The following is a 22,288-nucleotide window of genomic DNA, read 5'->3' on the forward strand; positions in this document are numbered from 1 at the left end:
AGCACAGTTCACGAAAATTGGGTAGTTTCTCACTGAGGCTGGTTGTGAGCCAGACACATGTGACACACTCCATGTGAGTTTTTCCAGTTGTTGTAGCAACAAGCATTTTTTTTTTCTCTTCTTCTGTTTATATACAGTATGTATTTTTGTTTGTCTGTATTAGAGAGAAAAGTGGAAACTAGTCAAATTCCTTGTTTGTGTGCACAACCAGGGCAATAAATCTGACATACAGCATTGGTTACTGCTCCAATTAACACATTGAAATACTTTTGAAATTCAAAATGTCAACCCTAAAGTGTCAACATTTCAAGAACAGAGCTGCAACTATAACTTATTGTCATTATTGGTCAGTTGTTTGTGGGGTGAGTGAAGTTAATATTTTGTTTTTCTTCTGTTGAACAAACCAGTTCATCCAAACAATTTAGAAACCTAGAAATGACGACATCCTCAAATGGTATGTTTCGTTTCATTAAGCTGTTTTTAGATTATAAACAAAACAGGCTTATTAATTCCAGATGATTGAAAACCATAGTTTCACATGTTGTGTTATGTTGAGTCTCATAATAGTTGTAATTTAAACACGGATGTTGGGGCATCATTGTTGATTGTGGTTCACGACATCACCCTGGGTGCTTTTTTTTTTCCATCAACTATGCAAATATGCTTCCGTCAGAGTGAAATTAATATACATTCAACATATAACAACATAAGTAATCCACGTTTGTCCATGTTTGTGACTGACTTTTAATTCTAATGTTGTTTGACTTTTTGGCTGGTTTCCAGGTTAATATTGTCATGACAATTGTTATAAATAAATCTCACAGCCTTGGTGCCCTCTTTTATTGTAAAACATAAGGGAAGACTTCTGAGACAGGAAACTGCACTGGTATGCAGAAGCCATGCAACCACACACACTGTCACAGGACCACAGCTGCACTAAAAAACACACACACACACACACACACGCAGTCACACGCACTCACACACAAACACACCCATTGAAGTGAAACCGTTAAAGAGGCAGATAATTCACACAGGAAGGGCTTCAATAATATTAAGGACTAAAAAGCTGCATTATCATACACCAAAAAAAAATGGGGTAAGTTTCTCGTTTATATTTATCAATTACTTGAGAATATTTATTATCTATGCTTCCACTGTTGTGGTTCAGTGAAACACATTTAACTCTAAGTTGCTGCAGAAGCTGCTCCTTATTGAAGAAATCCCCATCAAACATATCTGTGTTCATGTCACATGATACTCTACTTGCTCTCCGTGTATGAGGTGGGATGGTCAATACAGCATCCTTTTAAGCCCTCACAGCTCCAGTAAAGTGCTCTGATATCCTCAAGGGCGGGTCACTTATCTCCCTCGAGCTACCTCATCTCTGTTACATTCAGCGAACATCTTAGGTCATCCAGATCTCTGCTGGATGTTCATCTGCACACTTCTGTTTTTTTTGTCTCTGATTCCAAGGTCTGGGTTTTGATCAGTCTGACAAAGACTATCTGGAAGAGGAAGAATTATTTCTGGTGAGTCAAATGTTGTGTTATTTGTTTTCAATCGGCTGGATTGATTCATTTCCTGTAGAATATCCTCAGTATCTTTAAAACCAGTAAATTCTTCTGTCTGAATATAAAAAAAAATGTCAGTGTCACATTTTTATAAAAAGAAAAAACAATGCAGACATTGAAAATTCAGCAGAGATTGTGGCAATATGAGCCGTGATGAGGAAACTGACATCACAGATGTGACCGTCTTTCTCTTTTCACTCTTTATTACAATAATCACTTTACAAAACAATAATGTAGGTTGTGAATCAGTAGGAATCTGTAAGCAGCATCTGTAAGCATAATCTACCAACAACAAATTGAGATTTTCATACTTTTTGTGTTGCTTCTTTTTTTTTTATATATATATACACATGTTTATTTTGTCATTGTGATTTGTTGCAACTACCGGTCTAGGATACAGACTATATATATATTTGTCTTGTGATGATCATGCAGAATTTCCAGTGTCATTGTTTCCCCATTTTCATAGCGAAAAACAGGAACAGAGTAATGTTAATATGTCATAATGTAACGTGTAACGTGTCATTTCAGTGTGAGCGGCTAAACTCGGCAGGAATAGTTGACCACATTCATTCATTCATTCATCCACTTCATTTACACATAATCTCTAATCGATTACTCGTTCCGTGTGTGTGTGTGTGTGTGTGTGTGTGTGTGTGTGTGAATAAACTCCTTTGTTAGTCACTGCGGGTGAGCCATCACATGCTTGCCTGTGCCTTTAAGAGGGCAGTGAGAGGATTCACCATGGTAAACATGTTTCAAGCAGATACAAATAAAAACATTTTTTTACTGTCACGACTCAGTTTGATTAAAGTCATCCAAAAGAACATACGATAAGAGAAGTATTATTATTATTTTCTCCATCCTTGCAAACCTTTGGTAGTTATCAGGGCTGGCCCAAGCCTTCGTGGGGCCCTAAGCAAAATTAGATTTTAGGGCACCAATAACAAATTATAAAGCAGTAAATTACATGATGCTTCTGGGGGAATTCTGCACAGCTGTAGCTATGTTTCTTGCATGATCCCAATGTCAGCCCAGCATGTTCTTACCCTTATATATTGGCTTTAATCTTAGCATCTCAGAAGAATGCTTTTGTGCTGATTTTCATTTATGGCGCTTTTCCATCATACATTACATGTCATTTACAGTTCTAGCACTGCTCGTCTCTACTCAGCTCAACTCAGTTTGTTATCAGGCACGTCGGTTTTCCATTACTATAGGACCTCCTCAACATGGTCACACGTCGCCGTAGCACGGCTGCACGAATCTGCCGTGACCAGCAAAGAAGTCGGTGTCCTGAATCATTAAAATCAGTTAATTGAAGATTCGTTCAGTACTTCCTGCATGACCGGAGTGCAGCAGACTTCATCTCACACAGTCACTGAACAGAAATACGGCTGAACAAGTTACAAATACACCAGACTCCTCTGTTAAATATTGAGATTTTAGAAGATTCCTTGCGAGATTAACGCACGTTTTCAGGATTTGTAAGTCTTTTTAACTGATCTACAGTTTGGCATTGTTTGGTTTGATTCTTGCGTCACACTCATGACTCTTCCAGTGACGACACTCTCTGCCAATCAGAGGCCGGCAGTCTGCTGACATCTGCTGACATCACATCGGCTCAGCTCGTTTGTCAGAGCAGGTACCAAAAAAAGCACCTGGTACCAGTTACTATGCCTAATGGAAAATGGAAAAGCAAAAATAATAAGTCGTGTTGAGCTGAGTAGTGCTAGAACTGTAAAGTGGAAATTAGTATTTAAAATGGCACAATACTAGGAGATGAATATGGTGTCAGCCTATTAAATAGTAACAAGATAAGAAAAATTGCAATGTGCAAAATTGCAACAATTAAAGAGCTACAAAAACCTCTAATAAATGATTATATTATATTACCATTGAATGATAAAGTAAAACCCTATAATGAAAGTGAAATAACTAAATTAAAACAGCATCTTGTTTATTCACAAATAAGTGCAAATACACAAAAGACCATATTAAATAAATGAAATATTAAAGAATAAATATAGAGATGAAACTGTAACGGGATAACAATGGTTTAACAACATATATTGTCAAGAACATTCATCTCAAAACTATGTAAAATGTGCAAAAGACTCACTATTATCATCGTCATAAAATATAAATAAAATAAAGAGCACAATGAAATGCTTTAAGGGTGTCCACTGATGGTCATGTGGCCCTAGTGTACAGTTGACTTTTGCCTTGAGCCAACTGGCAGTTACTGTTTACCTCAGAAATCTAATAATTTACTCAGTGGTTCTGCAAAAAATGTCATCAAAATCCATCCATTACTTTTAGAAGTTTTTTTTTATTTTTTTAATTTTCTGTATTTTTGACAATTTTTTTTAATTGTCAAAAATCATCATAATCATAACCGTCCAGGCAGAGTAAACAAAGGGATTTATTTAAATCTTATTTATAGTGTGGCAGAAAATGTATTTCCTTACATTAATGTCGTTGTATATGGAATTATTATCTCTTGTGCAAACCAATAATGACCTGTGCCGCCATCCACATTTTCCATTCAGAGCACCGAGGCCAGAGCTCAACATGAAGAAGTCAGAGAAGTTTGGCATCTCCATGGAGACCGACGACAGAACAGAGGAGGACAAAACATGTGTGGGCCCCGAGAGCCCCGGGGCTACCATGGACACTAACCATGAGAGGAGGAAGGAGGGCAAACCTGAACTGAGATATAATGCCAACTTTTACAAGTGAGCCTCTCAATGCAGCGATAATGTAATAGCTACCTTTTTTTTTTTTTACACATCATAATATGACAGGTGCTGTGTATAATAATGCCTCACAGCACAGTGTTGCTTTTTGACATTATACATGGATGCTTTTCTAACCCTGTTGTCTGTATCCTTTATTGTATTTATAGAATGATGCACAATTTAGACACAGACAGCGTGGCTATTAACTATAGCAGGTTGTTTGAAGACGTGGCCAGTGGGGACGTCAAACGGCTGGAGGGCCTGTACCAGTACCTGCAGGACACTGGGAAGAAACTCTCCGACTCCCTGTGTGAGTGTGACACCACCCACAGTGCAGCAGTTGCACCACACATCTTCTCGGATTAACCATGAAATTGAAACTAATTCTCTGTTTTAATGTTGTGGCTGATCAGTGTATGTATAATATATATATATATATATATATATATATATATATATATATATATATACATATACATATACATATACACATACACATACACATATACATATACATATACACATACACATACACATACATATATATATATATATATATATATATATATACACACATACACACACTAAAGTAACACCCACAAGAAACTGAGTGAACTTTTACAGTGGAAAAAAAACACTTAAAGCGGGCCTTTTCTCTATAGAGCTCCCCCTTGTGTCTACCACTTTATCCTCACTGTAGAAAAACTCACCACTTTACACTCCCCCTCCCTTCCCTGCATGCTTTTGTGTTTTTCTGCTTGGTGCGGGGCTTATACTCCACCTACTGGTGAGGCAGAAATTCAGTTTGCGCGTGCGCTGTCCACACACACCCAACATGCTCTTTGTGCACAGCCTGCGCATTGATGACGCGCTATGCGTGAAGTATACCAGGGCCTTTACATACTGCAGCTTTAAAGGTGACAGCTAGTGATACGAAACCTTCAAATGTTTTGGGTTATACATGAATATGTGTTGATTCTCTGAATGTTTGATTTCACTTTCAGATCAGTCCGAAGGTAAAACCGCCCTAATGAAGGCTCTGCTGCACCTCAGAAACAACAAGAATGACACGGTGGAACTATTACTTGACATTTCGGAGAAGCAGGGAGACATCGACAAGTTTGTGAATGCAGCCTACAATAGCAAATATTACAATGGTAAAAAATGTTGTTAGTCTGCTTAAATCTGACATAATCCTCACTTTCTCTGTCTTAATACATTTTATACATCATGTGAGGCTGAAGTGCTGCTCCAAATTACACCTCAAGTAATTGAAGAAAATGTGAGTGATTTTCCTGATGTGCGTCTCGGACAGGTCAGACTGCTCTGCATATAGCTATCGAGAGGAGGAGTCTTCCCTACGTGAAACTGCTGGTCAGTAAAGGGGCAAACGTCCATGCCAAAGCCGATGGAAAATTCTTTCAACCACATGACGGCCCCAACTTTTATTTTGGTGAGTTCACACTGCGGCAGGACTGAGCGTCAATGTAGGGAGCCTAACACAAAGAACACAGAGTAGTAGTTTTTTCACTAACACACAAAACTAAAGAAAAAAAATGCCTTTATTTACCAAAATGATAATATTCTCATCAAGTTATTGCTTATGATGAAGATTAGGCAGGGGTCACCAACCTTTTTGACACTGAGAGCTAAATGTACCCAAGTTAAAGTAAAAAAAGTTGCTTGTTTAAAATTTACTCAGTAGAAGTTACTTAGTTACTAAGATACAAATCTTACATTAATTGCTTTTCCTGTCCTCATCATTCACCTGTCTTCATACACCTGTCCTCATCAACACTGCCAAAGTTCCTGGTGCCGGAATTTGTTTTGCACCTGGCAAATACTCCATATTACAAAAACACTAAAACTAATTAAAACCAAGCATTTACAAAAATAAAAACTAATACCTAGCAAACCCACTGAATGAATAAAACGAATTTTAAAACTAATGAAAAATCCAAAACTATTGTTCCCTGGGTCTTATGTTCCCATCAGTGGTCATCAGATCCAAAGCCAATAAATGTGCATCAAAGAGTCATTTAACACAACTGCTGATTTAACACACACCCTGACAAGAAAATCATTTAAAATCCTGGATTATTATTTTTTTTTTTAATCAATGGGAACAAGGTTCAGTATTGAAAGGGAGGGGTGAGGACAGATTTTTCTTTCTTGGTTAGGGTTACATCGTCATCACTAGATGAGTCTCAAGCCCATAACTGATATAATTTCTAAGCCAATGCTTCCAAGATGCACCCTGTGACAGGAGTTGATCTCTGTGTTGTCATCAGGTGAGCTGCCTCTGTCTCTGGCAGCCTGCACCAACCAGGCTGACATAGTGGACTTCCTGATGGAGAACGCGCAGGCGGATGCAAAGCTGACGGACTCTCATGGTAACACGGTGCTGCATGCCCTGGTAGTGGTGGCAGCGGTCAAGTGCGAGGACAACACAGAGTTTGTCACCAGCATGTACGACCGCGTCCTCAAGACCAGCGACCGACTGCACCCGAAGCTGAAGCTGGAGGACATTAAGAACAAAATGGGGCTGACGCCTCTCAAATTGGCTGCCAAGACGGGCAAGATAGGGGTAAATCCTTACATGGCTGGATCTAAATGTTTATTTCACTTTGTTCCGTCTCAGATAAAAATGGTCAGTAGCCTAAGTCAGGCAGATAAATCATTGATAAAAAGTGAATAATGCACTTGACTGAAGACATGTGGCCATTGAAGAGGCTTCCTCTGCCATGCTGTCTCATGTCATTTTCTAGACAAGTCTGGAGTTTCAGTCTTGATGTTGCTGCCTGGATGAATGACATTTATGTGTGAACCTTTCCTCCTCTTCTTTCCTTTCAGATTTTTTCTCACATCCTTAAACGGGAATTTCACGACAGTCACACCAAACATTTGTCTCGCAAATTCACAGAGTGGGTTTACGGGCCCGTCCACAGCTCCCTATACGACCTGGCCTCGGTGGATTCCTGTGAAGATGGCTCGGTCATGGAGATTCTGATCTATGGCAGTGACATTCCTGTGAGTCCTGACTTCATGAGCCCACAGAGATCAGCCTGCGGTCACTGTCCTGTACTGAAACATCTCGTCTTCTCCTGTTTCCAGAACCGTCATGAGATGCTGGAGACGGAGCCTGTGAGTCAAATGCTGGAGCATAAGTGGAAGAAGTTTGCGGGTGGAATGTTTGTCCTCAACTTCCTGTTCTACGTTGCATACCTTATCATCTTCACTTTAGTGTCTTACAATAAGAGGAATGGAAATGTGAGTGTGTGATTGTTTTGTGCAGACAGACAGACAGGTCTGCTGCAGTGATGTTGCTGATGTTTGTCCTCCGAACCCACAGCCACCGTTTGAAACCGAACACACTATCAAGGGTTACCTGTATGTTTCGGGCCAGCTCATGACACTACTGGCAAACGTCTACTTCTTTTTCATCGGGGTACGAGCTCACTCTTGTGTTTTAAATTTAAATTCACTTATCACCATGTATTCTAATCATACGACTTTTAAATGCTTAGATAATTGACATGAGGAGGAAGCGCCCGAAGCTGAAGACGTTGCTCATCGATGGATATTACGAGATTCTGTTGTGAGTAGTGAAACGTTTTTTATTCTTCCCGGCATGTGTGGAGTTTTCATGTAACCCAAGAAACTATAGTCACATAAATAGTGCATCTTTGAAATTCTAACCACTTCACCCTGACCTTAAGGGAAAACATCACAAGGTCAATCAAAGATGTGCAGGAGAATGATAAAGACTTTGAAAAGCTGGCTCTGCGTTGAGAGACTAACTGCACTTACACTACACTAGACTAGTAATTATGCAATGGCAGACTTCATTCATGTTTTCTGAAGGTTGACTACAACATCATAGACACTTTGATGCCTTGTGTGGGTTACATGAATGTGGACAAAACCAAAAAATATTGCCCCCTTATCAAGCACAGAAGAATAATGTCACCAGTCACTATATTAAAAATATCCACTAATATTAATGACACGACACTCTGTATTATAATAATAATAAGTAATAATACTATTGTAACCAGCTCCTGGAAAGTACACGCTTCTCTAGGTTCATAAGGAGCAAGGATTAGAGTGCAAGGACTACAACAACACCACAGGTTTCAATTAACTGCACTTTGAATTTAAGTTTGCACCAGAAAATTATGCAACATTACAAAGAAATAACCATTTGTATAGAAAATAAAAAAATTGGCCCTCATTTTTTTTTTTACTTGTCTCTCAGTTCAAGCAATTTTAAAGTCAAGTTCTTCAAGATCTGTGCGATCTAAAGGATCGTTGGAGCGCACTCTTTCTAACGTGTGTTCAAGTTGGTGCCGCCACAGGTGACTGGCACAATCCTACCACAAGCAGACAGTTTGTCTGCTATTTCAGAGAAAGTGTAGATCCCGTTTCCTGGATTCAAGCTGGGTGGCTCACCATCTACTGGAATCTGCTGGAAGTCTTCGTCCACAGGGATCTTTTCACTCCAAATCAAAAACCTGACCTGTATTTAAAAACAGGCTTTTAGTCTTTGCTCTGATCTCTCTTCCGCATTTCTCTCAGGTTTCTCTTTTGTTGCACAACATTTTACCAGATTATGAGCAACTAATCAAGTACTGCTGAATGCAATTACTTGTATGAAAATTACTCTCTAGTAGTTCAACTTCAAAATTCTCAAATGAAATTACTGTAGAATCACTTTTATCTTTACAGAATATATGCCTAGCACATTCTAACTCTATACAAATTAACCAACAATCAGTATTAAACTGTTTCAGCTTAACCAATATATCAAGGAAAACAACACAAACATCTCACATATTACACACTAAACCAGTAAAACGCACATTTGGTGAAAACAACATTGCCAGTGTTTTCTGTATTAGCCTGTTTCACTTATTGTGTAAACAAAATATAAATAAATCTAGCAGCAACAGTTAACTTTTAACAGTGCAAATAATACTGCTTGACAAATTATTTTGTATTAAAATAATTAATGGTGTAAACCGCCTAATAATTATAATACAATTCCACACATCAATAAATTCATATTTTTTTCCAAAGTAAAATACACCATCTTACTCTGATGCTTGCTCTCTAAACACACAAAACATATACCTTTAATTACACATCACTGAAAACAGCTGTGTGGCTTAGGCCAAAAAAATAATAAGCCTTGTGCTTCTTGCAGTCTTAAAATGGCTACCTGCAGACACCGGCATTAACATTAATGCGGTGGGCTAATAAATGCGCCGTTTAATGTGCTAATTCACATACAAGGTGCTTAAGCGATTTAAATAAACATGCAACACGTAACAGGAAATGAAGACCAAATATAACAGTCTCCCCACAGCATCAGAAACTAACATGTCAACAACCAACAATATCTCACCGATTCACATTATGCTCCACTACCGAGTGACGTCAGGGCCCGGGTCTCGAGCCGCAATCTCAACAAGGTGGGGAAGCCTTCCCGTCGTAACTACGTTTGCTGTTAACGCCAGAACTCTTCCTCTTTCTCAATGTTTCACTCTTGCTGCGACGGCAGAGACAAAATTAAGAAGTGAAATCTCCCGCGACTTGCTAAGTTCCCTCCTAACACAGACTCAACTCGGCATCTAATTGGCTGTGGAATGACTCTTTGCTACCTGTTTGGTTAGCTGCTGCTGCAATACGGGAGATGCTGCCTCCAAGTGCACCTGGGAATTTTCAGTAAAAAATAAAACAAATAAAATTAATGAAATAATCATCTCTATCTTTATCAATGGGCATGTTAGTTTGTACCCGGTTTCCCCCCGCGGGTAATAGTAATATCACAATATTTTATGGCCATGTCTTTATATCTAGCTGCTGCGTTGGATTGTGTGGGTGAAAATATAAATCTCCTTTCCATTTCTAATGGATGATGGAAGGTCATTCCCTTAGCACTTAGAGAATTATAAGTGCTCTTATTATGGCTGCTGCTGCTGCTGCTACTGACAAACTCGCAGGTCACTTTATGTCATTCAGGAACCTTCTTATGCAAAGTTGACTCTTTGGATGCACTCCATATTGTTGGTATTTTTGTTTTAGTTTTTTTTTTACTGCCTCCATTTACCGTCACTTCTTTGGCCAGTACTGCCACCAAGTGTTGGTCAGTGTGACTGTGGTCTGGTTGGTTGTGTGTTCAGGTGCCACTTTCACTGGGCTTTGCAGCACTGAGAACATGAGTCGGCAGTGAATATATTATATACATATATATATATATATATATATATATATATATATATATATATATACATATATATATATACTGTATGCATATACATATACAGTGTCAAAAATTGTTGAACATTTTTGAAATAAATTGAAAAAAATTGAAAAAAAATTAAACATTTGAAAAATAAATTCTCATTTATTTATATTAATTTAATTATCGAGTAACCGATTATTCGATCTATTTATATTAAACGAAAATAGAAGAAAAATTGTCTATTTTGTGACTTACGCACAATATCACTACTCCCCCTTTTTTGTAAAAAATATGCGATATAGACAAACACACAAGAAGACAAAAAAACACATTTTGTAAAGCCTGAAGATGTGACCTATAAAGATCAGATCCGTGCCACGTGAGCACTAAGGGTTAATCAAGTTAACACTATTCAAGCAGAACAATGTGTAGGAAATACAAGAAAAATACAAAAAACAACCCGATAAAAAGAGGTGAAACTATAGAGAACAAAGATGAAATACACTTTGTCTCTCCCTCTTGCTGCTTTACAACATGTAGAAATGTAATTGTGTTCACAGTAGCAGCATATCTGCTGTCATCACAGCAGCTGCCGCCTCACGTGTCTCTAACGTAAATCCAGAGTTTGAGAAACTCACCAGCATTTTTGTGGTTTTGCTAATCTGCTCATCTGTCCATTGTTCACATTGCAAATATTGGCCTTAAGTGTGGCTAATGTGTCTTCATGGTGTACTGTATGTACACTATTGCCACAACAGTGACTCAGCAGAGGTGTGACCTTCCACACACCGGTGTATTTATACTACAATCAACAGCAGTCAAAGAGGATCTACCCTCACATGTCTCAGTTGGAAAGTCACAGGTTTCATACGGACGACACAATGAACAATGAACAATGGTTTAGTTCTGTCCAGGAAAGTGTGACAGCGTAACAGGGAAGCAGCTAAAGGGAATGAAGTGTGTCTTATTTCAACACAAATTACTTTTTATTTATTATTATTTCTTTTTAGTTTGTCTAATTAAAGTTTATATTACACAATTTATTTATATTTTTAACCTGGGTTACAGAAGCCATTATTAATTGTTATCTGTGTTTTTTTTGTTTTGTTTTTTAATGGGTCTTTATGGGTTTTTTATTTGTTCGATCACTTTATATGAGATATGTATATTTGATTCAAAGGTTTGGGGATTCTATTCTATAAGTTTACTATTTACTCTTTACTATCTATGCATTACAACCTAAAGATCACAGTGGATCTACAAAGGCCCAACACATTTAGTCACAGGTATCTGGAAAAGAAAAATATAGTATATAACATTATTTATAATCATAATATGAAATTTTCCCAAATTCATCCTGCGGGCCAGATGTTTGATATACCTGCCGTAGAATCTTCTTCTTCTTTTTTTGGCTTCTCCCATTAGGGGTCACCACAGTAGATCATCTGCCTTCATCTTGTCCTGTCCTTTGTGTCCTCTTCTGCCAACACCAACCTCATGTCCTCCTTAACAGCCACCATTCGACATCCTTGACAACATCCTTTGTCCAGTATAATCACTCTCGCACATGTGACCACACCATCTCAACCTTGACTCTCCCACTTTATCTCCAAAACCATTCCTCAAACTTGCTCATTTATAATCCTGTCCATCCTGGTCACTCCCAACAAAAAACAATGCCCTAGAATAGGCTTTTTTTTATTAAATGCAAAGGTTTTTTCCTTCCGTACATTGACACCCAGACACTGAAAGAAAGTAGTAAACTTAACTAAGGTGAGATGAGGGTGCTCTCTTACCCAGGCTCTGTCTGAGGTGAGGCCCTCGGCGTCAGACTATGAAAACCCCTGCTCGACAGTATATATATTACTCTTTGGAGCGCAGTTTTTTTTTTTGACATTTAAATTTCTGCATAATAATTAATTACATCGAGTAAAACTCAGTGTTAATCACATTAATCACCAAATACATTGAGGGACGACGTGTAAACAACTTGATCTTTGTGTTTTGATTTTTTTCCAGCAAACACCTCATGTTTTAAACGGCACAGTTTTAGGATGACAGCAGTGTCTCTGCTCTTTGCAGTTTTGTGCAGGGCGTCCTCTTCCTGGTCACGGCTGCTTTGTACGTGTTGGGGCGGCACGAGTACCTGGGTTTCATGGTGATGTGTCTTGCTCTGAGCTGGGTGAACGTGCTCTACTTCTCCAGAGGAGACAGACACATGGGCATCTACAGTGTCATGATACAGAAGGTGAGTGGGCTCGGACTGCGCCGCATTGGAGTGAAAAACCACAGTGGACAATGTGATCACTGAAAACATGTGTCTCTGTTCTCCTTTGCAGATGATCCTCAGCGATATCCTGCGCTTCCTTTTTGTCTATGTCGTCTTTCTCTTTGGATTCTCAGCAGGTATTTTAGGTTTTCCTCAGTCTAAATGAACTGAAATGATATCCTGGTTTGCAAATACAGCTCACATTATAATGATTTGAAAAGCTACATTTTTAAATATGGCATTAAATATGAGCACAATTTACCACTAAAATATGACATAAATTAATGTAATGCTGGAGTTCCCAGGTACCCTGGAAATGTCAAAGTCTTCATAATTTATCACGAGGAAATTGACATTAATTTAAGAATAGCAAACCAAAACAAGGCTTGGCAGCAGACTGGATGTTAAAAACCTGCTGTGTCCGTCACTTACACACATAGAACCAAGCTATGGCCACATTGTCTGTGGAGAACAGACGTATCATCTCGTTTTTGAGGGGGTCTAAACATATATGACAAACATTAGAGGAAAGTATAATACCAGTTACATTAACAGAGTTTATTGGCTGGTATTTTTTGAGTAAGAGTATAATCAACTGAAAATAAAATCCACATTACTATCGTCTATGTAGCGCCCTCTCTTCCCTACTGGTCGTTCCTATGACAACTGCTGTCCGGTCTTTGTCAAGAAGGTTCTGTAATGTTTCTTCTTCCTGTTTCTTGTCACAGCTGTGGTCACTTTACTCATTGAGCCTCCTGCGAAAAACATCACTAGGAATGGGCGCTTCTTCAGTCCCGTCGCCCCAGATGAGCCATGTGTAAAACCCACGTTCAGAAACATCTCCTACACCACGCTGCAGCTCTTCAAGTTCACCATCGGCATGGGTGACATGGAGTTCACTGAGGACTACCAATACAGGGAGGTCTTCTACATACTCCTCATCGGTTACATCATACTCACTTACATCCTGCTGCTCAACATGCTCATCGCCCTCATGAACCGCACCGTGGAGAGGATCACCAAGGACAGTGCCAGCATCTGGAAGCTGCAGGTGAGACATGGTCATGTGAGAGGCTGTTAATCAGGCGGCTGAGGTTTGATGTTGTGATATAGGACCCAAGTGTAGGACAACTCTGGGGTAAGTGCAGGTAAAAGCAAAAATAAAACACAGGGGTAAAGTAAAGAAAACTTACAGGGATCAAAACCACATAGGCAGCATAACAGGCAGAGGTGGAAAGACTACTGAAATATTCTACTCTGTTAAAAGTACCACTATTTTGATACAATTTTACTTAAGTACAAGTAAAAGTACTAGTCTAAAAATGTACTCAAGTTAAAATTAAAAAAAGTAGCTTGTTAAAAATGTACAAGTTAATTAGTTAATGTTGGGGCTCTTTCTTGTGTCGAGCAAAAATCTCACATTGATTGTTTTTAACTAAAGGCAAACCTTTACAAATTAAAGTGCTGACAAAATAAAATAATAACACATAATGTATCATTCAAAAGGGGTCAAAGGTCACAAATGCTGTTAACTTTCTCCTTAATTAGCACCAATTCACCTGTCCTCATCATTCACCTGTCCTCATCATTCACTGCCAAAGTTTCCAGTGCGTGAACATTTGTATTTATTTTATTAATTTAAATTCAGGCCAACATTTGTTTTACTAAGTAACAGATTTGATTTAAAACGTAGCGAAGTACAGTGCTTCCAAAAAGATATACTTAAGTAAAAGTAAAATGACAAATTTTAGTAAATTTTTAAGTACACATAAAAACCTAGTCAGTTACAGTAATGCGAGTAAATGTAATCAATTACTTTCCACATCTGATAACTGGTAGCAAAAAAGACCATCTGACAGAGCACAAGTGGAAAAAGGTGAGTATATAAATTAAGGAAATTTGTGTTTGGTCCATTATTTCTTTATTGTCATAATCCGTCTTGGCAATAAATCTTATATTGCTGGAAAGCCTGTTTATTTCTCTTTTAAATGTGGGTTGCGCCCATGAAAAAGTCTTCTCTGCCAAGGCCAAACAGCATATTCTGCTATTGACTCTTGTTTTGAGCTTCTGGTACTCCAGGTGCTGAAATCAGGTGCCCGATTAGTACCTGTCCAGATTCTGCCTACAGCAGTTGGATAGTAGCGTCAGTGTAGAGAAGATGTAGAGAGCGTTATACTGATTGCTGACCTCAACCCCGTTGGACACTTGTGGGATCAGCTTGGGTGTGTTGTTTGTGCCAGAGACCACCAACCACAAGTGCTGGTTAAAGAATGGGATGCCATTTCACAGCAGTGTGTGACCAAGCTGGTGACCATCATGAGGAGGAGGTGCCAGGCTGTTGTGGCTGTGTATGGTTCTTCCACATGCTACTGAGGCCCCTGTTTGTTAAATTAATAAACGGTTAAATTGCAAATAATGTCTTGTTTCTTCAGACTTCAATCATCCAATACACTAAACGACACCAAACAAGAGTCAATAGCAGAATAAGTTGTTTGGCATTGGCAGAAAGTTGCACCATTTAAAAGGAGAAATAAACAGACTTTCCAACAGTAAGATTTATTCTTACTTACAAAGAAACAACTGACCAAGCACAAATGTCCTAACTTTTTGTGCTAAGTTTATATACACACTAAGAAAGGAGAGACAACGAGACACAGGTGAAACTAGTTAGTGTGGGGCAGGTAATCAAGAAGGTGGGAAAGCAGACTTAACACCAGGGAGTAATAAAGTGACATGACAAGTTCACATAACCAACAAGGTCCAAATGAGGTCCACTTGAAATAAAACAAAAGTCTGTGTTAGGATTATGACCGTTTGCTGTGGCTGCTTTCAGAGGGCCATCACCATCCTGGACATGGAGAAAAGGCTGCCTGCCTGTCTGAGGAGGAGTTTCCATTGTGGGGTGCAGAAAGAACTGGGCCCTGCAGTTGGAGACGACTGTCGCCAGTGTTTAAGGTTTGATATGAATGCATTCTCCATAAAAATATTTCTCCATCAGGGTTTGTTGCTCCTATGCTTTTTAAAAAAAAACGAACAAAAAAAAAAAACCCATCTACATCACGTTTTAAGATTGTTTGTTTCTCATGCTATGAACTGTGTGCAAAATGCTCTAATCCACATGTGTCAAACTGGTGGCCCGGGGGCCACATGTGGCCCTCCAATCAATTACATATGGCTAGCCCACCACTGTGCGAGGTGGTGGAATAGAGACAGAATATAAGACTAAATGTATTTGCCGGCAATATTTTTATAATAGTAATAAGACATTTGGTTGTAATCATTGCTTTATTAAATGTATTACACTCAACATGAAATTACATATATTTAAGCTGTTTTAATCACAATTATCCTCGTCATTATTTGCAAAATTTTCAATTTCATTCTCTGTTTTTGTGCATCATAAATATGTTTTTATTGTGAATCATTTTATATCAAAACAAGCAATTTTACTTTGCAATTCTGTCTAATATCATAATGAATATCTTATATTGCCCCAGGTCATTTGAGTTTGACACCCCTGCTCTAATCCCTCACTAACCACTGATGCAAAGTCTGGGACTGGACTCCTCATATGTCTCACAGCTGCTGGACAACACCATAAAAAATCCATGACCTTTCCTTTAGCATCACCTTCACGTTGACCTTTGTGCTTTTGATGTGTCAACTACTGTTGCATTGATTCCAAGCACAGACAACTTTGGTGACCCCACTGTTGAAATGGATGTAAGTCCTATAGACGAGCCATGTCATTGTTGACATGTTAGCACGAGGATTTTAGCATTCAGCTCAAAGCTCAATTGTGTTCAAATACACCTTCACTTTTAATAAGGATGTCCTCTTTGATAGGGGCAGGGAAAATACCTCTTCTATCTTTGTTGTTGATATAAATCTATCTATCTTCTCATACAAAGTTTTATCAAATTACTATAAAAAGTAAACTTGGGGTTATATTTATATTCCAGCCTAGCATTACTATTGATTTCTGGAGAGAGCGGAGGGCTGAATATAGTAAAGTTACCATGTATAATTTGCAGTGTGACCTGAACCTGAACTGAGAGCAACAAGGCCACAAAGTCAGGGAATAGTTGTGGTATTGTGCAGTCGTGGTCTCATAAAGTGCACCAAGAGACACTGCATTTGCACATGTCCATAAATCAGTATTGATATGTTGTCAGATTTTTGGTACATATACACATACTGTGTATATATATATATATATATATATATACACATATACATATATATATTTATATATATATATACACATTCAAATTTAAACTAATAATATTAAAGCAGAAACAAAGGTTTAGGCTTGAAGATCTCAGAAACGATGCCATGTGAACAGGATCGATTTAAAGTGCAGCACATTGTTTGTCACTAATTTGCCCGCTCTGACAGCTGATTGATGCGTCACACAGCAGACAGTAATTGGAGCATGTGTCTCTCCTTGTCGTCTCAGAGTGGAGGAAGTCAACTGGAACAAATGGAACATCAACCTGAGCAAAATCAATGAGGATCCCGGCTGCTGGGATCGTCCGCCACAGACTGCCATAGATGCCCCGCTGAACTCAGCATGTGAGCAGAGACACAGATGCACACACAACCTTTCTACATTGGAAAAGGCCCTTTTTTTTTTTTTTTTAGGCATTTGTCTGTGGCTTTACGTGTAACACCACCTCCTTCTTCCACAGGGAGGAGCAGGAGAGGCCTTTTCAGTGGACGGAGGCAGAGACAGCAATCCACAGAGATGACTCCTCTGAGCAGCATGCCAGTCTAAAATGACAGCCAGGACCTTCACTCTGGATGCTCAGCCTGACTGACCCGGGCACTGAGGCAGTCAACCACAAAAGACACTTTTCAGTTTTAGTTCTCCAAGAAGTCTAACTGCCAAATGTGTGTGCCGCCTATAAGACTGACTTAATACCCATCCCTCAACTTGATTATGATTATATATTTCAGGCAATATGTGACATGGCTTCAGTAGCATGCAGCTTCTTCCAGCACCCAAACAGGATGCACTTCCTCCCTGTAAAAAGGCCATAAATCTGCCCGGCACCACAGGCCCCTGCTCAAAATCCTTCATGGAGTAATACTGATCATGAAGGTGCTGATCCTGCCCTCCTGCGGTGTGCCCTTTATACCAGTCCCATTTTCATCACAGCCAGACAAGCTAAATCTACTACAGCCACACAGTCCTGTGGATTTCACAGCTTGCTTTGTCCACTCTTCTTCCTGTTTCTATTTGGCAGAGGCAGGCTTGGATAAATGGCATGAAAGCAGGCAGTGACCGGTGCAACTATCACTACCTTCGACACCAGCTGATGCTGTTGCAATTCATGCGTGGCGTAGCTGGACCTTTTGAACTGCTAAGCCTTGTACTATGCTGTTTAAGTATGCGACCAAGCATGTGAATAGTGACCTACCTGAATAGACAGACAGGGTGACAGCAGCGAAATGTTACTGAGAAGGGACCAAAAAGTATGATTAAGACTCATATCAAAGCATAAATTAGAACTTTATTTTATTATTACAATATTACAAAAAGAGTAGCACAACTCTCACGCTCTTGCCTCTTCATCTGCCGTACAGTGACACAAAAGAAAGGCTTCAGGACCTTCTTCCATTTCACAGCAATAGTACAAGGGAAAAAAAAAGGAGAAAATAAAATTTAAATAACAAGCAAATCAAGTATTATAAATAGTCACAACTGCAAACCGAAGCTTTGAAACGTGGAAAAAAGTTACAGCTCTGTAACTACACATTGCTAAAATATATAATTACAAAATATTACTCCTTTTCTTGCTTTCCATAATAAAGAATTTCTAAGGAATTGTCTATTCAACAAAACGTCATTAAAATAAAAAGATCAAGGAAAAAAAAAAAGAAGAAGCTATTTCTGTGTATCCTTACCATCACCTTCATTCTCCTTATTGTTTGGGGTTTTCATTAAAACCATGCTCATTAGCAGAGGAACGTCCAAGGACCAAACACTTAAGGCTTTTTAAGGGCTGTTAGGGAGTTAGGTGAACAAAACATGGGCATCATTGTGTTTACACACACGCGCGCACACACACACACGCTCTCACACCCTGAACTCTACCCACGTCAGCAGGTAACATTCACACACAATCATTACATTTCAAAGTTACAGTAGTCTAGTAGGTAAGCCAGTGTACAATAAAATAATAACAATGCAGTTGCTTTCACTTTAAACCTAAAAGTCAGTTTTGTTTACCTCCATGTGATCTTGCAAGTGATCAATTTGGTCTTTCCAGGGAGACTTCACATCAAAATCAGTAGCAACTACACATAAATTAACCCACTCCAGTTTCTGCTGAGGGGGGGGATCAAACCTCTGGTTCGCCTCTTCATGACATTAACAACACTAATATGTTCTCCTACTCCAGAGTTCTGTCCTCGTAACTCAACAATCGCCTTAAACATCTGCAAAACAAATAATCTGAACATTCAAGTAATGCATTTAACATGGTTACAAAAAAAATGATGTGAAAAGGAAATAAAAATGAAATGGCACATCTTCATGACAGTGAGTCTTTGTTAACCTGACTTTGGCCATTTTGTGTTGCCAAACCATCGTGGCATTGACAAAAGTCTTTTTTCAAACACCTGAATTCATTGCAGCATTTTTAGCAGAACAGAGCATCACCTTTCTTTTGTTTGTTAAACATATGTGCTCCCTGCTGGATCATTACTATAAACATACAACTTGATAATATGCTTCCTTAACTGAACGAGAGGAATCAGCCTTAAACAGTGCTATTGTACAAATAAATTACACTTAAAAAGAATAAAACATCAGTTAGCTTTATATTGAATCAAGAGCATTACTCTTTCTTGAGTCATTTAGTGATCATGTTCAATTTTGATGCTGCTGAGATTTAAGCTTTGACACCAAAATGAAAATTTGTCACTTGTTTCATAAAGAAAAACCTGACAAGACCCTGTAAAACATTCATAGAGTTTATAAACTGGGGGATCTATTTGTTTTTCTTCTTTCCTACATGCATAAGAAAACTTTATTGATAGGTTTGAGGTTGAAAAAACAAAGAATCTTACAGATGGGGTAGGCACAAAGATAGGCAAGTGTGACAGAGAAGAAGAAGCCGGTAATGACAAACACATATATTACAGACATGTACACACATGAAAAAGTTCCCTAAAGTGCCAGGTAAATGCACTCATTAACAAAATAAAACTAGCAATTGATCACTTGCAAGATTTATTTAAAAAAAAAGAAAGAAAATCAAATTAAAAAAAGAAAATACTGTTCTCCACATAATATATTAATTTACCCTCTTTAACATTAGCGGTCATTTGTTTAAGTATCAATTTCATTGTATTCACATGTTTCCTTTCTTAAGACTAAACAAAGGGGTTTGATAACGGTTGTGTAGACAAGGCCATATAGCTTATCTGTACCCTGGGTGCTGGATGAGAGAGGTTCTGCCATCTCCAACCTCTGGACCTACCCTGCTCAGAGTAGGCCTGTGCATCTTGCCCATCAACCCTAGATTCTGATCTCGGAAGTAGGGCGTCTGGAAGTCCCCACCCAAGTAATCTGCTGTTTGCATCAGAGCGGCCTGGGTGGTGGAGGAGGAGGAGGAGGAGGAGGAGGAGGCGGCGCTCGCTCCTAGCCTGTAATGGGGAGCCCCAGGGGGCCCACAGTCTAGTGTGGTGCACCCCCCTGGACCTACACTGTGGAATGGCATGGCTACGTCCTGAGACCCAGAGCTGTCACTGTTGGGTGTGGGTAGAATGCTGTTGTTCCAATTGTGGGACTGGAAGTAATGACCATTGGTGTAGTGGGCCATGTGACCAGGCATTCCGTTGTTGACAGGAGGAGAGGGGGTGGGCCTCTCTACAGGAGGTTTCAGTGTGTAAGGCTGACCCACACACACCTCTGCAGGGTAGCCCATGCCCTTAAAATGGAAGGTGGGGTCCCGGGAAGGCTGCTTGCAGAGGTGAGTCCCACCGTTCTGAATATGGGTGACGTGAGCCAACTGGTGCGGATTCCAGGAGTGCATCTTCTGCTGTTGAATGTTATGTTGTATCTGTATATGCTGCTGATTCTGTTGTGGGTGCAGGTGATGCTGCAAATGGTGCTGCTGCTTGAGATCAGCATGGCTGGAAGGCAAGTGGTTCATAGCAGCCACGCTGGTTGGAGGATGAGCTCCTACTGGGGTTTTATCTTGAGAGCCAATGATGCAGTTGGGTGGGGGGAAGCCGGGGGTGGCAGGGTTGCTGTGCATGGAGACCCTGGAACAGGCGCTGATAAGCAGATTGCGACTGATCGGGCTAGGGTTGGCGATCTGGCCTTCGCACATGGAGGTCGCTCCTACACCATGAGCTCGGGCTTGGCAGAACTGGTTAATCTGATGCACGATAGTGCTCAGGTCGGCCTGGTGGCCCTGATGCAGCCCAGCAGCCATTGAGAGTGGAATGGTTGAGGTAGAAACTGTAACATTAGGTGGTACGTCACTGTCTGCCAGCTTTCTGCCCCCCTGCAGGCCTGGTTGCGGCTGCTGCTGAAGGTGCTGCTGCTGAAGCATGACAGTAGGGGGGCCCTGCATGTGGCCAAGGGCTGGGTGCTGAGACAGAGTCTGAAGTCTGGTTGGGCCCTGAGGGTGCTGGGCCATGGGAGGAAGGTGTTTGAGGCTCTGGGTGTGACCCTGGTGCTGAGGGAGGGGCATCTGTAGTGCCTGAGATGGGTCCTGTGGTTGAAGCGATAAGCTTTGCTGTGACAGAGGAAGGTTCAGCAGAGGTGGGTGGTGATTTAAAGTGCTGGTTGGAGCCACTTGATAAGGTCCAGTGTGAGGATTCATGATAACTTCTGGGTGCAAGCGAGCCCGGCTACCATCAAAATCTTTTAGGATGCCTTTAACTGTGGGCACCTTGACAACGGCGAGGAGCCCTGTCTTGGCCTGAGACGAAGGGTACGGGCTGTAGCGCGGCCCTGATGTATCCAGGCCGTTCACAGTGCGCCGCACGTGGTTTCGCTGGGGGACCTTGACGCTATTGGGGAAGATCTTGATGGTGAGTGGGTGGTTGGCAACCTTCTTAGCATATGCGTCCAATTCTGCAGGGGTTGGAAATGGAGTAGATCTCATCCTCTGTGTGGTGTCCCCTGTGGTGAAGGAGAGGACAGAACAGGTCAGACACAAAGGCAGAGACAGAAAGTAAGATGAGACAGAAATGGGGAGATGAAGAGAAAAAGGAATAATGAGAGTGGGAACAATCCAGGCAGAAGTCTATATGCCACAAAAGAGCACATCAGTTGTAATCTGAGCAGCTGAGAGGAACCCGATTTGGACAGTGCTCTCATCTTCCATACCTCATTGCTTTTCTCTAAAAACCCATGTAGCTCCCCATCTCATGAGGCCAAAGAGAGATTTCAGATCTCATTCTCAGCTGAACTACTCAGCCCATCAACATCTCC

The 22,288-nt window shown here is 40.0% G+C and overlaps 2 protein-coding genes across 4 annotated transcripts in view; one reads left to right on the forward strand and one right to left on the reverse strand.

Annotated features, from left to right (window-relative positions):
* Positions 1 to 972: 972 nt before the first annotated feature.
* trpv1 (transient receptor potential cation channel, subfamily V, member 1) lies at positions 973 to 19,365 on the forward strand. Of its 2 annotated transcripts, XM_058627470.1 has the most exons (17): positions 973 to 1,099; positions 1,477 to 1,532; positions 4,127 to 4,312; positions 4,483 to 4,625; positions 5,320 to 5,472; positions 5,631 to 5,768; positions 6,607 to 6,902; positions 7,169 to 7,345; positions 7,430 to 7,585; positions 7,668 to 7,763; positions 7,843 to 7,913; positions 12,645 to 12,810; positions 12,902 to 12,968; positions 13,560 to 13,882; positions 15,665 to 15,786; positions 17,291 to 17,406; positions 17,523 to 19,365. In XM_058627470.1, the coding sequence occupies exons 3-17, from the start codon at positions 4,149 to 4,151 to the stop codon at positions 17,606 to 17,608; spliced, it is 2,274 nt and encodes a 757-aa protein (XP_058483453.1). In that variant the 5' UTR covers positions 973 to 1,099; positions 1,477 to 1,532; positions 4,127 to 4,148; the 3' UTR covers positions 17,609 to 19,365. The 2 variants fall into 2 exon arrangements, with proteins under 2 accessions (XP_058483453.1, XP_058483452.1); XM_058627469.1 differs by lacking the exon at positions 973 to 1,099 and having other exon boundaries at positions 1,346 to 1,532.
* Positions 18,328 to 22,288, reverse strand: part of fam222ba (family with sequence similarity 222 member Ba) — a 34,800-nt gene continuing 30,839 nt past the window's right edge. For both annotated transcript variants that reach the window (XM_058627471.1, XM_058627472.1), the window contains exon 3: positions 18,328 to 21,976. In XM_058627471.1, coding sequence (XP_058483454.1) covers positions 20,262 to 21,976 — 1,715 coding nt within the window. In that variant the 3' untranslated portion in view covers positions 18,328 to 20,261. The remainder of the gene's footprint in view (positions 21,977 to 22,288) is intronic.

Source organism: Solea solea, chromosome 4, assembly GCF_958295425.1.
Source record: "Solea solea chromosome 4, fSolSol10.1, whole genome shotgun sequence".
NCBI lineage: Eukaryota > Metazoa > Chordata > Actinopteri > Pleuronectiformes > Soleidae > Solea > Solea solea.

Coding starts and splice junctions, on each gene's coding strand:
- trpv1 (XM_058627470.1), top strand. CDS start 4,149: ATGAAGAAGTCAGAGAAGTTTGGCATCTCCATGGAGACCGACGACAGA. Junction 7,764..7,842: donor TCTACTTCTTTTTCATCGGG/GTACGAGCTCAC, acceptor TTAAATGCTTAG/ATAATTGACATGAGGAGGAA. Junction 15,787..17,290: donor GACTGTCGCCAGTGTTTAAG/GTTTGATATGAA, acceptor TTGTCGTCTCAG/AGTGGAGGAAGTCAACTGGA.